The following is a 15,828-nucleotide window of genomic DNA, read 5'->3' as shown; positions in this document are numbered from 1 at the left end:
CAATCAATCAATCAATCAATCAATCAATCAATCAATCAATCAATCAATCAATCAATCAATCAATCAATCAATCAATCAATCCATCCATCCATCCATCCATCCATCCATCCATCCATCCATCCATCCATCCATCCATCCATCCATCCATCCATCCATCCATCCATCCATCCATCCATCCATCCATCCATTATCTTTTACCTGCTTCTTACTTTTCAGGCCACGGGGGTCACTGGTGCCCATAGGCTCCTCTCTAGTGGAACCAAATTCCAGTTTCTATCAGGCTAAGACTCTGTCTACTTTTAAGACTAGGTTTAAGACTTTCCTTTTGTATAAATCCTATAGTTAGGGTTGGCTTGGGTTTCTGGAGCTATCTGTTAGTTCTTCTGGTACAGACTTTGACTGCAGGAGGACAAACTGACCACATGTCCTCACTCTGCTGCTGTCTTTGCTTGCGCTATTGTTCATGTTTTTATTTGTAACATTTTGAGAATCAACATAATTTTCTTTGTCTTTCTTCTCAAAGTAACTATACCTGGAACATATAGACTACATCTGGACCATAGACACTAAACCTGGATCATAGATCCTAGACCTGGACCATAGACACTACATCTGGACCAGTTTTTCCTGTTGCACGGGTAGACAGGATCGATTGTAAACACTGGACAAGACGAGCGTGGCAGATAAAAACTCTGGATGCTGTGATTCACACCAGATTCAGAATCGAGACGTGCTGACAGGTGTAGCATCCATATTAACATTGTAAACACAACGTGCTCTGCGTGACATCAAGCCTGGTCCTGCACATGTGGGTCACTTTGGGGTCATAGACTGTTCACACTGGCGTCTTACTGCAGTCGCGTTTTAATTTTTATGTGAACAACCATGCAAAAATTCAGATCTCAGCAAACAACTGAAACTGAGCATTAAACCTGCGGTGTGAGGACGACCGAAGATTGTGGGCTGAGAATCTTTGACTACATGATGTAGGTCATATGTGTGACGCACACGCTGGGATCATATTCTTTTTACTTGGATCAAAAAAACTAATCACTGGACATAAATCCCTGAATCTCATTAAAAGTCAGGCTTTGACCCTTAACCTCTCGACAAAAAGATGAGCAACTACCTTAATGTCCATATTGCATAAATTAGCATATTTGAAGGGTTGTAATTTAAACTTATATCAGCTTTTCTCTTTCCTTTAACCATAAACTAGAACAGATGATCTTTCACCCTTTGAAGATCTGAATAAATAAAAAAGCTTGCAGATAATTTGGACTTTTTCATCCTCTTAATAATAAAGCTCTAACGGAAGCTGCTGTGAACTCAGACTTACTTTATATCTTTTTAATCTTAGTTTTTCCCCACAAGGCATTTATTACACAAGCCATCTATAAATAAATAAAAAATCCTCAACCTTTGTTTTATTTTCCAGGAATTGTCTGAACAGAAGCAGAGGTTCTTTTGTCTTAGAGCTCTTTCTAAAAGGCTCCAATCAAAGTAAAGATGGAGTTTGTATGATCATCATGTTTTATTATGAAACACCGTCTTCTCCTGAGCTTCTGAATGAAACATGAACTGTAAGCAGCATGCAGGGCTTTCAGTGAACATAAGAGATTTGTTTTTACCTAAACACATTTTCATTAGTTAAAATACATGATTTGAGCTCTGTCAGATACAATCATTTACCTGCAGTGGAGACAAATAACCTCTTACATCCACAGATATGCAGGCATATGTGACAGACTACCAGTACAAAAGAACCATCTCTCAGTTTTCTTTGCTGAGATGAACGTCAGTGAAGTGGACACTTGTCATTAAAAATCAACCAGGATCAATAAGTGGCTGAGAACAAGACCAGTGACATTACAGCTGGACTTCAGTGGAGGAGGAGTAATCAACATTTGGTGGTGGCTCGAGACCTTCAGGTACACAACACCTGAGTACAGGCAAGAAAACCAGGAAAACCAGACCAGGAAAAACCTCTTGACCTTCTGTAACGTCCTAAGAGAATAAAGAGACTTTATATCCTCATACAAAAAAAAACAAAGGCCATAAAAATAACATCCATATTTGCTGTAAATTGTCACCCATCTGAGTACAAAGGATTAATCAAGGACGTTATTAAAGGGGCAGTTTTCTGTTTTTAAAGCAGTGTTGTGAACCAGTGCTGAGCAGTCAGTGTGTTACCTGCAGCAGATGACAGTCAGAGTGATCTCAGTTCAGAGAATCAGGGAGGAATTCACAAATAATGAAGGAGTCGAGCTAGTTGAGAGCAGGAAATGTTTATGAGTAAATTTCTGAGGTCTGCAACCTGCGGCTCTGGAGCCAGACGTGGCTTTTCATCCCTCTCCTTTTAACAGAATCTGTTACTATGAATGCAGTGCAACTTTGCAGCTTCCTGTCATTTTTCCACCAGAATCGGATGAATGTGCTCCCATAAACAACTATCTGGTTCATAAAAGACAGTGTAAAAAAATCCTTAACAAAACATTAGCTTTATAAGCTGGGAACGTGTGTTAGATGGCAGAAATATACTCTTCAAAAAGCCCCTGCTAACTGCAGGTAAGATACTAACTGCTCTACTCCACACAACACCACCATAAACAAGCAGAAGTATCTCTTTAAATTAGGCCTTCAATGAAAAAAAGACAAACGCTGCAGAACATGTAAGCTTCGAGGCTCCTACCTGTATATTCCTGGAAGCACTCACAGGTGAAGCCTCCCTCCCTGCTGCGACAAACACCGTTGACTCCACACGGTTTAGAGTAGCACAGATCGATCTCTGTCTCGCAGTAGTCTCCTGTAAAACCAGTGGGACAGCGGCAACGCAGCCCAGCGATGGGGTGGATGGGTCTAAACAGGATGGTGTCAGACGCCACAAACGGGGCCAGGCTGTCAAACTTTAGGACCGACACACACTTCATGTAGTTCTCACACGGCTCACGCAGGCAGATGTTGTCATCAAAGGGAAGCACTTCCTGGGAGGAGATCTCAGCCAGAAGGCTGCGGTTCAGATACAGCCTCTCCTGGAGTTCCTCTGAGCCAAAAAACTCCCCAGATTCAGGTCCTCTCCCGGGTCTGTCAGTACTGAGACTTGTGGGACGATGGTGTCCCTCTCCGAAGGCGGGCACCGCCACAGACAAGCTGACGTTGAGGATGCGAGCGCTGACATCTGTATCGTCCTGGATATTGAAGATGACGACGTCTTGGGGCGCAGCCGACAAGACCCGAGCCACGCCATCCAGGAACTGAGCGAGCAGCAGGGACAGGAAGTGTTCCTGGGAGGTGTTGGCCAGACGTAAGGTGATGCTGTTGGACAGCATCTCGTCGGTGATGATGGTGACTTGGAGGAGGCACTGAGCAGACACGGAGTGGATGCCATCTGAAAGAGAGACGAGGCGCCAGAGATTAAAAACAAAGCTAATAGGAATTGTTAAGAACTCGTTTTTGCCTGTGTCTGAGTCTGTCTGTTAGCAAAATACCCAATACCGCTGGATGGATTTTAAAGAGACTTTCAGGAATTATTGAGTTTAACCCCACAGCTGATTAACTTTGGGAGTCAACACAATTCAAGATGTCTGCCTCAGCTAACTGACCTTGACCAGTATAGCTATACTTCAGATAATGAGCTTAAATATGGGGTGGTAGTAGCTGAGAGTCATTCTCAACTCATCCTCCAGGTGCTAACAGGTTGTGTAAGATCACATGAGACACCACAGCTTGAGACTGAAATGTAAGGTTTGACCAAAACTGCTCATTTATCAACATAAGACGGTGTTAGTCTAATAAAGGCAGTGGGTGACAGGCATTTCCTAGTTTTTAATTTAATATAAACAGGACTTGTGTGCGTTTTCCTGTTCTGAGCGGCTTAAATCTTGAAAAAGTGGAACTCTGACTCACAGCTGTGACTTAATGGTTGACGCGTTAAAACAGCTGCTGCTCAGTGAGCCACACATGGAAGAAAACGACGATAGCGGCCTTTGTCTCGTCTCCTTGGCTCAAACGGGTGTTTTTTGTTAAGCATTTTGCCAGAACAGATAACGGATGTGTGCCAGGAGAAAACAAGTCTTTCAGTATAGTCCAACTCTGTAATCAGAAACTTCACGCCTGCATTCACAGCTCATCTTTGCTTTCTTTGTCCGGAAGCTGAGATTCTGCTCCACTATAAACCCCTTTAGATGCGTTTCCCAGCTCAGCCAATCCCTGCTCTCTAACCCAAACTGTGCTTTATCCTCGATTCTCTGGCTGTGAAAGCATACATCAACTGTATGCATCCCTCTATTGTACAGCTATCTATTGTTCTGTTGTACATAAAATAAAATACATTAACTCGCGTGTGAGTCGTTAATTCACCAAATCTGATCCTGGTTACAAACAACATGCTGGCACATAAAACCTAAACAACTGTTTTAACGTGTTGCTTTAAGTCAGGGCCTGCGTGACAAACAGGCGTCTATGCTTCGTTCTTCCTCTGAACCTATTAAAATATGACTGAACCGTTTCAGGGTATCAGCTGAATGTATCTGACAGAAGCAGTCCGGGTTCTGCCCACTGAGGAGGAACATTGTGATGAAGATTGCACTGTCTCAGTCAAAGCGGAAGTGAAGTTAACAAGCCCACAGCCCACAGCATGGGGTAAGATTGTTCGAAGACCTACAATTAACCTGCATCGTTTGACTTTCTGCCCAGAAACAAAGAGCCCTGTACGCAGAGGAAACAGCTCATCACAGTTTTAGTTACTATATTTATACTAGTTTAGTCTTAAGTGCCAGAAAAACAAAATCTTTTGCATTTATATGTGTGGAGGAGTGAAACTTTGGAAAAGACTGAATGTGGAAATACAAAAATATACAAATGTCATCCAGTTAAAAAAGATTTAAATACAATTACCGTATTTTTCGGCCTATAAGTCACACGGGAGTACAAGTTGCATCGGTCCAAAAATGCCAAATAATTTAGAAAAATCCATAAATAAGTGGCTTTGCCGTATAAGTCGCACCTATTATGCATCACCGCTGACGCGTCACGTTTGTTACGCATCACCACTGACAACCTGGACATGTGGGCCGGTGTTGTGCCAAAAACTGATATAAGTCGCGGGGCATGCAAATTAGGCAAAAAGGTGCAATTTATATGCCTGAAAATTCGGTAACTGGATTTACCTGAGAAGGGACTGATTAACTTACAGGTCAGGTGTGTGTCTACCTGCTATATGTATGTGTGTGTGTGTGTGTGTGATGTGCATTATGTGTTAATATGGTGGAAGAAATGTTTATATATTATATAACAGCTAATCATAGATAAAGCAATGACAATGGTGATTTAAAGAATTAAAAAAAAAATGTATACTTCCCTATGTATTCTTCCTACTTCATTTCAAACATAAAGTTGAGTTGTTCTAATCCAAATAAAGTGCTAATTTTAAAATGTATTTTTTGTGTTGTGATTGTTTAATTCTCATTATCATTTGTTCTTAGTGGTGGATTTGTCCTTTTGTTCCTACCATGATTGAAATAAATAAAGTAAACTGAACTAAACTATAATGCGTATTAAAAAAGTCCAAATTGCTGCAGACCTGTCGATTTTCTAAGGACAAAAACAACTAACACAATCAGTGGGAGCTCAAAGTGTGTGATTGGGATGAATCTCAGCTACTACCACACTGAAATCTAACTCAATATTTGTAAAACCGGCTGATTTATAACAATATTTGCGTTTGATAAGGTTAATTAGCTGTGTGAGCTATCTTTAATCAGGTTGATTCTTAAAGTTAAATCCGTATTTAACCCAAAGTTTTACGAGTATGTGTTAGGGATGTGATTCAGCTACTACCATACCAAATTTAAGCTCACGTATGACTGAGTCATAACTATTTTTGGTGCAACGATAATAACGCTAAGGCCACTAGAATCCTCCTTAAACGATTTAAAATAAAATAATTATTAGCCTTTCGGTTATTCTGTTACTATGAACTCTATAAAAAGAAGAAGAAAAAGAAGCATGAACTGTTTGGGGTATATTCAAATGAAATGTTTTGTATTTTAAGCATCTGTGAAGTCAAATGTAACTTTCCCACCTTCAGATGTTCTTAAGGCGATAATAAAATAATTACAGGATAACCACATGATGTCCGCTGCTTTATTCACATAAACAAGCTTTAATTTAAACAGGAAGCTTTCATCTTTCCCTTTCCAAAGAACCATAAGTTCACTTTAAGGTCATGTTGAGAGGCCACAAACATTTTGTCTACTGTAGCCTGAAGAGAAAACACAGAACGGGCTTAATCCAAACAGACGTACTGCGAGAAACAAGCGGCGGCTTTTCCCCTGAAAACAATCAATGAGACGCTTTGTTAGTGGCGTCTGGGCGCCCGCCACAGAGCACAACTTGTTTGCTGAAATTCACACAAACTCACACTGCCCAACGTTACCAGATCCCTGTTCTGGCACCGGGCAGGTTTGAACTTAGAGTGCCAATTGAGGGGGCGAGGGGTGGGGGGGGGGGGGGGGGGGGGGTGTCGTAGAGGAAGTGAGACTGAGAAGCATGTTTGACACGGATTTAAACCCTCAGCTTTCAGTCAGGCCATTCCAGAGCAGTAATAATACGGGAGCTAAGAGGAGGAAATGAGGGTTAAAAAAAATAAATCAAAGAACAGACATAAAAAGGGTTGCTCCTCTAATTGACATTTTACTGTAAACACCCCCACAAAATACACACCTGTGGACACAAGGAAGCACTTACATATAGGAGGAGGGGAAACAACTCATACCTGAGGTTTCTATACATCAGGGACAAAATACCAACACTCCTCTTCTTTTAAAGAGTTCATTTAAACAACACAACGACGGAAAGAAAGACAATAATTCACTGAAGCTGTTTGCCCAGCTTCAAAAGCTTTGTGTTCAAATCAGAGACTTCAAAAATGAGAAATTTAGAAGAAAGAAAAAACACATTTTACATTTAGCTGCTGATAAAATCATGCATGTGTTTTATTAGGAGGTGTCTTTTTTTTATCAGATCATGCAATTTTTTTTTAAACCATGTACTCTGTTCAGAGGAGAGGAACCGTCCAACCGGTTCTCAGCACACAGTTCAAGAGCCTGCTTCTCTGATGGTATGGAGGTGCATTAGTGACTCTGGCATGGGCAGCTTCGCAGGGGTGTCAAACTCATATGCAAAAGGGGGCTAAAATTAAACATTAATTTCAAACCACGGCCGAGTTTCGGTCAAAATGTTACCTACAGTCAGACACCTGACATCTTTTCTTGGATGCAGGCTCCTCAAGAGTTTAATGGTCCCATTTGATGTTCTCTGCTGCTTTTACCACATCAGAATCAAAGATCCATCCATCCATCCATTATCTTTACCCGCTTATTCCATTTTGGGTCACGGGGGTCGCTGGTGCCCATGTCCAGCAATCACTGTGCGAGGGGCGGGGTACACCCTGGACGGGTCGCAAGTCCATCACAGGGACACATAGAGACAAACGAGACAAACAACCATTCACTTGCTCATTCACACCTAGGGACAATTTAGAGTTACCAATCAGCCTAATATGCATGTTTTTGGTCTGTAGGAGGAAACCGGAGCACCTGGAGAAAACCCACGCATGCAAGGAGAGAACATGCAAACTCCACCCAGAAAGGCCCCTGGACCGGGGTTTGAACCAAGGACCTGCTCGCTGAGAGGCAGCAGCTCTACCAGTTGCGCCACCGTGCTGCCCAGAATCAAAGATTAGGGTAAAATTCAAACTACGTTTCTTGGCTTCAGAGTTGTTCAGTTGTCTTGAGAAGTCTGTGCTACATATAGTATGCTCAGTTTTAAAGTAAAATGAGAAGTGACAAAAGTATTTTACTTCTAAGATATAATTTTGAGGTCCAGATAAGATGTTAACAAGGGCCATATTTGGCCCCTGGGCCTGGAGTTTGACACGTGCTTTAGAGTAACATGCTATTTCAGGGAAGGCATTGCATATTTCTTCAAGACAATGCTGAAAAGCTCACAGCATCCATTACAACAGCATGGCTTCATAGAAGAACGGTCAGGGTGCTAAGTTGGCCTTCCTGCAGTCCAGACCTCTCACTACTTTAATTCATCTGGTGAGGCTGTGGCTGATTGGTTAGAGCAGTCGTCCTCCAGTGCAAGAGTTGAGGGTTCGAATCCACCAGCAGTCACATGCCGAAGTGTCCCTGGGCAAGACACTGAACCCCTCATTGCCGCCGATGTGTGTCCCATCAGTGTATGAATGTGATAAAGCACTGACTAGTCTCTTTACAATGATTTGTTCAATTAGCTTTGTAGCAATATACAGTAGTAGAGTGCTGTATGAATGGGTAAATGAGGCACAGATTGTGTTGTAAAGCGCTTTGAGTGTCTTGATAAGATAGAAAGGTGCTATATAAGTACAGTTGACCATTTACCATAAAACAAAAAAATTCTAGTGACGCCCCAGGACTGGTTGGATTGGTTAATATGGGCATGTTCAGTAACCCACTAGCACTACAGACCCTCTATTGCATCTTTTAATCAATTCAGTAAGATACTATGAAGCAACAGTTGCCAGAACAACACAGCTCTAAATAAACAAGGGCTCTTAAAGGTTAGGCCATGTATAAGGACGGCATCTCCTTAATTACATCCCCTGCCAATTCACATTCTTGGATGCAGGCGCGGGCAGAGATCCAGAGGTAGATGCAGCGCTGGGAAACTGAGCGCGAGGAGAATCTCCTCTCAAAGGAGCCAGACCCTCCTTCAAAGGGTTCATTCTCCACAGAAGTATCCTGCGCTCAAAACAGAGGGCAAGCGGTGCCTCTCCGGGCCAAAGAGGAGGAAAAATGGGATGCTTATTTGGTACCGAGACAAGGTGCCAGCTCTGAAGTGTGACGCTGCTTTCAGCCTGCAGCTCGACCCCTCTGGGCCTCTGGGTGCCAGGAATGCTCTTGGTTTGGGATGTGGCGCCAGGGAAAAGATTAAACACACACTGTGGCCACTGCAGGACTGTCAAGGCCTTGAGCGACTGCGAGCGTGAATCCATACGTCACTACAAGCAGCGCAGAGTGGACACCCGAACTGTGGAGCTAGAAGAATCAGTAAAGGAAGCATAAATAATCCACAGAAGGTGGATATGAGTCCCAGTGGGTTTTCAACGACATTAAAAATTCAAGGCCAAGCATTCCTTAGGGAAGTGCACATTACCCATCTCCTTTTATGCCAGAGTTTTAGACTAAGGTAATCTTTTAATGAAAAATGACTGTGTTATAGTCATTTCAATCAAACTGTGTAAAAAACATTCTGTGAGCTCTGTTAGCGCTCAAAGTTTGTGTTGGGGATGACACTCAGCTACTACCAACTGGCCACTACAACTTGTGGTGGCTTGAGTATGATTCTCGCTTGGGGGTGCGAGTAGTCCCGGGTTCATATCCCACACGAGCCCTCACTTTGTTATGGCCTGACCCCCCAAAAAATTCAATTAAACTCAAAAATACTTTATTAATCCCAATGGGAAATTAAATGTTGTAACTCATTATCCTTGTTTCATTAAAGAGATGTTACAGATACTGATGGCTGTAGGCAGGAAGGATCTCTTGTAAAGGTCCATCCCACAGTGGATCCAAAGAAAATGGCTGCAGATGCCGTCCAATCTGTCCACCCAAACTTGGCTGTCCTCTTGGTTTCCCCGGGTTGAAGGACTGTCTGAATGTCAGGCAGGACTCCTCCCAGAGTGATGGCCACTCCTCCCAGCAGCCTGCCGAGCTCCTCGTCGCTGCCAACAGTCTGCTGCAGGTGCCGGAGGACAATCCCGGTCCTTCTGCTGTCATGAGCTGTGTTTCCTGCCAGTTCCAGGATCTCAGGCACTCGAGCACAGCTGGCAGGTAGATGAGAATGCATCTACGGTGCCTCCTTTTTGACTCAATTGGGATTTGGTGATGTAGCTGAAATATTATTTGAGCTTTTGAGATGTTAATCAGCTGCTCCCAGTTGTAGAAAACTACCTTGTTGTTATGGTTACGCATCATAACAAATGCCCCAAAGTACAAAAGTTTCAGTAAAAATACTTCCAGCTGCACAGCATCAGATACCAGAGGAAACAATCGTCTAAAAAAATGTGATTTACATCCAGCAAAAGAGGAAATAAAGTTTCCAAAAGCAAAATCTCAGAATGAAGGTAAAAGAGCTAATCCAACATGCAGCCACCCCGAGCGGCGCAATTCTAGAATATAGAAAGGGGACGCGTGCAGGAATAACTTTAAATATATATATATATTCAACTAAACCAAAATTATCCTTTGAAAAGAAAAATCTATTTGAAAGTCTTTAAATGAACTCCACTGGAAACTCATCTGCCTCCAGTTCCCAGTTAGCTCCCTATCACCTGTGGAACGTGAAACACGAACAGGAACCCAGGAACCCAGGAAAAGGGCCCGGGCTCGTAACGACGTTCACCCTCTGACTGCTTTCTGAGAGTTTTATTTAAATTCTTCCACTGGTTACTGAAGTATTTTGTTAAAATGTTGTGGCTCACCTTTTAGCATCAAACAACAGTAAACCAAATCAAAATGTTTTGTGTATTTTAATGTTATAGGTCAGGTAGCCAGAGTACTTTTGATTCAGTCTTTTGAGGTTTAGCTGTAATCATTTATCACGAAGCAAATACTTGAAGTCAAATCAACTCCCTGTCATAAAACAAGATGTAAACAAGCTGGCTCAATAAGGGTTGCAGAGAAGATGTCAACAAACCTTTAACTAAATGCTGAAGACTGAAAATACAGCTTTTTATTTCTGAAATGTTAACTACAAACAGTTTGAGCATCATGTTGAGCTATAAAGCACTAAAAGTGTTTCCCTTAAAGAAACATACAATCAACTCAAGGTCTCTCTCCCTCTCTCTCTCTCTCTGGGCCTGATTTAATAAACTGCAGAAAGAGAGGTCAAGCTAAAGCCAGGGAACAAATCGGAGAGACCCGTCTAATTAGAGCACAAAGTCGGCATCGGATCTCCCCGCTGAATCCCAGAAAATGTCAACAAAGTCATGGTGGATGAAGACCAGAAAGGCTGTGTGACCAAATCACTGCAGACAGAGACATCACCCGGCAGAAGTGCAGCAACTTCCGACCTCAACCCTCCTCTCTTTGTGTTTACAGAGGAAACATGGAAAAAATGATCAACTACAAAAGAGCTCAACAACCTATGAAACACAACCAGCTGAGCACATTGTCTGTGTCTGACTTCACGAGTCGAGCAGTCAAACTAAAAGCACCTGCAGAGGACAGGGCGTTGGTAAGATGAGCCTACAGAGCATGAGAACATTCCTACTGCCACAGAGAGCAGATCTAATGGTGTCTGCAGTCAACACTCATTAACCAAGAAAGTCCTTCCCATGCTTTTTTTGTTGTTGTTAAAAAGGGACAAATGGCAAACAATGTTTAAAATCTACAAATATTACTGGACCATCTTACATCTACTGTATTTTTCGATACCATAAGGCAAACTTAAAATCCTTTAATTTTCTTTAAAATCAACAGTGAGCCTTGGAATCAGGTGCACCTTATGTATGAACTCTGGTTGTGCTTCCTAACGTCAAACCAATTTTATGTGGTTAGTTTGACTTATCAGTTTTTTTTGCTTATATTTTTCGCCTTATAGTCTGAAAAATACGATAATTTTGTTGCAGCTCTTGTAAAAGTCTGCATGTTGTTTGTTAAACACGGCTTCCATTTTTACCAACTGATGTCCAGGACAAATCATCCTACAAAGAAAGTGAGGGTAATATCCCACATTTTAAGTTTACAAGCTGGTCAGATTGTAACATTCTCTCTTACTGGTAACATTCTCTCTTACTGGTAACATTCTCTCTTACTGGTAACATTCTCTTCAGCAATTTAACATTTCAGATAATACTCTATTCAAAACAGAAGGTTAGACACGTTTAAGAAGCAAACATTTTTACTAAATTAGTGTTAAAATACATTTAATGTTTCTTTAATGCCAGCTTCTATCGCAACTCTTTCTGAAGGTGGAAATATGGATGATGTTAAAAACGTTTGTTACTTCAAAGTTCATGCTCAATAATCCAGATTAAAAAAACAAAGTTAAGTCAGGTCCTCTGGATGGTTTCTTTTTTTTGTAGAAACATTTCATTCCAAATGTTTGTTGGATTTTTTTTTACCTGGATTATTGAGCATGAACTTTGGTGTTTTGAACCACTTTGGTCATGGCTGCCTCAGGGGAGTTGACGGAGGAAAAGACGGACGAAACCATCTTATCACCATCAAACTGGTTGGCCCACTTTGTGAGTGTGCAGCTTGTGGGACTGAGTTTATTGTGGCTCCTCGGACTGAAGAAGTCTTTTGGATGACAGATGAAACGTTTCAACAAAAAAAGAAAACGTCCAGAGGACCTGACTTAACTTTAGTGGAATGTTTGTTACTGATTCACCAGTCAAAGTGCTCATATGTTACTGCTCAATCTCCAGTTAAACACCAAGCCAGTATAAAGACCTAGTTACCACAAGGAAGAGAAACAAATCAGACTCGGATTAGAAAATAACATTTGTCATTGTGACGGTAGCGAGGCGGTACATAATCCCACTCAAACAGCTCACACGTTTAATACCAGCACACTAGGAGCGTCTCATCGTCTCATTGAGCCTCAGCAGCGTTTAGTTTGCGATCCTTTGCTGAGTTTCACAGCTGGTGTGTCGTGTTTGGGGAAACCTCTGAGTAAGACGGTAATGAGGTCAAGCGAAGTCCGTTTTAGCTGTTCAGCATCATGACTGGCAGTATGTACTGCACGCACCGGGTGCTCAGAACATCGAAGGGCTCAAAGCCCGGTCCTGTTTCATGGATCATACATTAAAAATCATTTGGAGGGATAAAGCTGTATTTTTCAGACTTTAAGGTGCACTTAAAATCCTTTAATTTTCTCAAAAATCAACAGTGAGCCTTATAATCCGGTGCGCCTTATATATTAATTCTGGTTGTGCTTAATGACCTCAAACCAATTTTATGTGGTACATGGTGCTCAAAAATCTGTTAAAATGTTTTAGTTTGGCTTAATGCGCCTTATAATCCGGTGCGCCTTATAGTCTGAAAACAGACTCATTCATTGATATTGCACCTTATAATCCGGTGCGCCTTATAGTCTGAAAAATACGGTATATCTGCAGTCACAGCCTACACATCTCCAACCAACAAGCTGCTCCACAAACATACACAACAAAACTCAAAGACGAAAAATTAAAAGTTTGAATGAAAATCTGAGAAAGTAATCACTGGACGTACATCTACAAGTGAAAAGCCGAAAATGGCTATAACTCAGCTCGTTGTACAGATATTGAGCTAAAACTTTGTGTAGTATGAGCTGAGTAAATGCCGACACATCTTAAAACGATCAAACAAGATAAATATTACATCAGATCACACAATGACTTCATTTAGGTCTTTAAGTTTTTATTAGAAACTGCTCTTGTAGGTATAATAAATGCAAATAAAATCTATTTAGATTTTTTTTGTATCAATAAAATGCACAAACTAAAGGTTTCCAACATCCAAGGAAAAAGCTAAATAAGAACTCTGTACGTCATGAAACTATACGGTCAAAAGTGTTGTATTTTACAGAGCAATACGACACAGTGAGGACCACACAACCTGACAGAGACACAGGAAATTGTTGCTGCCCGTTAGTCAAACAAACAGATTTATGGTCTGCAAGCGAGCCCCGTGGGACCAGCAGCAGCTCACGGTTTAATTATCTGAGTTAAACATTCTGCCCTCGCTGCTGCTTGTAGTCACCTTCATTAATTAGTGGACTCGGCTGAGAGCGACCTTTAGTAATTAATCACGTTTCACTTGTTTGTCTGTTACAAGCTCACTTGTGTTTGACAAGTTAGTGTAAAGCTTAAAGACATCGGACCCCAGTGAGTCAAAGAAGAATGGGAAGAAAAGTGCAGGATGTGATTTTAAGGTGAAACCGATCACCATGGTCTCAGTTTAATTGACTCATAAGCAGAATTTGATGTAATTATTACCCACTGCCATAAAAGGTAATAGTGTAATTGTGCATGCATTTCAGCAAAGAAGCATCTAAAGACAAATCCAGCAGACTTGTCTCATCCTGTGAGCTCTAACACATCTGCAGGGGTCGACATAAGCAGTTTCCGTTTGTCCGAGACGACCTGTTCTTGTCTTGGACAACCAGATCTCGCCTCGAGGTTGTCCGATGGACAAGCAAGTGAAATAAACACGGATTAAAGTTCTCCATCCCCGCGACAGATTTCTGCTAAAATGAAAGGGGGAACAGCAGGAGTAGGTTGTTGTCATGAGATTGGCTGTAAAGTTCATTTTCTCAACTTTCAGAAACAGCTAGACTTTTTCTGATAGCACAAACTATCGCTAAGTTACAGTAACGTAGAGCGAGCTTCAAAAATACAATAAAAACTTCATCGTTAAGACGCTCGAATTAAAACATTTTGTTGTTAAAGTTCAGGGATGTTTATTCATTGATTCAGCCATCAACCATAATTTATTAGGTTGAAAATCTTTGTTAGATTAAATATTGACTGGGGGATTGTTTGTGTTTGTACTGGTGTTTTTTTCAATCCCTGCCTTAAATACGCTGCGAGCGCCTCTGAGGAAGAGGATGAGAAGCAGCAGTTCCTGAAAGTCTGCCACTCAGTCCGCAAGATGGCTGACTGAAGACATTTAAATGTTGTAAACTTTGTATAAAGTGCTAAATACTTATGAAATATTTTTTCTATAAATGTTTTGCCTTCCTTATTGTAAAGGCTGTGAACAACCAAAAATTTTAGCAGACAACCAGTTAAGAGATTGTCCGCTGGACGCCCTGGAAATTTTCCTTACGTCTACCCCTGGATTTGTGTCTGTAAGCAAAATATCTCAATAATCACTTGACAGATTTTAACAGGTTTCTCAGGGAGTTATTGCTAGATGTACATCTACTGAAATGAGCTCAGGTTGCTTCAAGGAATGTTGTCTTTATTCTACTTTTAGTTTGATTCGTTTTTATTGATTTATTTATTTATGGAATAAAGGTAATAAAGGTTGAATAAAAAAAAAATGGAATCAATTTTGTCTAAAAAAGTTAAATCTAAAAAAAATTGAAGAAACGTTTCGACAATTTTTTTGTTTTGTTTTGTTTTTTTGAATGTCCAGAGGACCAGATTTAACTTTTTTAGATTTTTCTACCTGGATTATTCAGCATGCATCAGAATCAATTTAGTCCTGAAATGAAAGCAATTAAAGGCCCATGTTGACCCACAAAACCAAACAAGATCAAGCGTCCCACATCCACAGGACAGACACAGTATGCATAAAAACATAATAATCATTCTAATGACAACTGATCTGGATCTAAAAATGTATTTTTGGGACTAAAACATCTTTATAGAAACCAACTCACTTTAAAAGCGTGTTATTGTTTCTTTTATCCAAAAGAATGTGAGGATTAACTTAATCATTTTGTTCTTCCTGATTGTGGACCCACAGGAAATCAGAACACCAAGCAGAACCAAAGGTTTAATCCTCGGCTTCGCACCAGTCAGCAGGCCGAGGTTGAGTAAACCCTCTGGTGACGAGACAAACCAACCAGTCCTGGTCAGAAACTATTGAGCGCCGAGTTGGGTTTGAACTGAGGACACAGAACTTTATCTTACTGACAGAAACTTGCTACTCCAATTCTCCCAGAGTTAAAATATGTTTAACGGCTGTTAGGTCAAACTGATTCGATGCCTCCATCATTAGGCTAAGGGCACTTCTTTGGTGTCCATTTAATTTAAGAGCAGGAGTCGCTGGTTCTGGTGATCAA

General features: G+C 41.2%; 1 protein-coding gene across 1 annotated transcript in view; it reads right to left on the bottom strand.

The window, feature by feature from the left end:
• celsr2 (cadherin, EGF LAG seven-pass G-type receptor 2) overlaps positions 1-15,828 on the bottom strand; it is a 91,892-nt gene that overhangs the window by 54,066 nt on the left and 21,998 nt on the right. The window contains exon 2 of the mRNA XM_037679860.1: positions 2,693-3,388. Within this exon, the coding sequence (XP_037535788.1) occupies positions 2,693-3,388 (696 nt within the window). The remainder of the gene's footprint in view (positions 1-2,692; positions 3,389-15,828) is intronic.

Source organism: Nematolebias whitei, chromosome 7 (assembly GCF_014905685.2).
Source record: "Nematolebias whitei isolate Nwh7 chromosome 7, NemWhi1, whole genome shotgun sequence".
NCBI classification, from domain to species: domain Eukaryota; kingdom Metazoa; phylum Chordata; class Actinopteri; order Cyprinodontiformes; family Rivulidae; genus Nematolebias; species Nematolebias whitei.
This window is presented reverse-complemented; position numbering and strand designations above follow the sequence as displayed.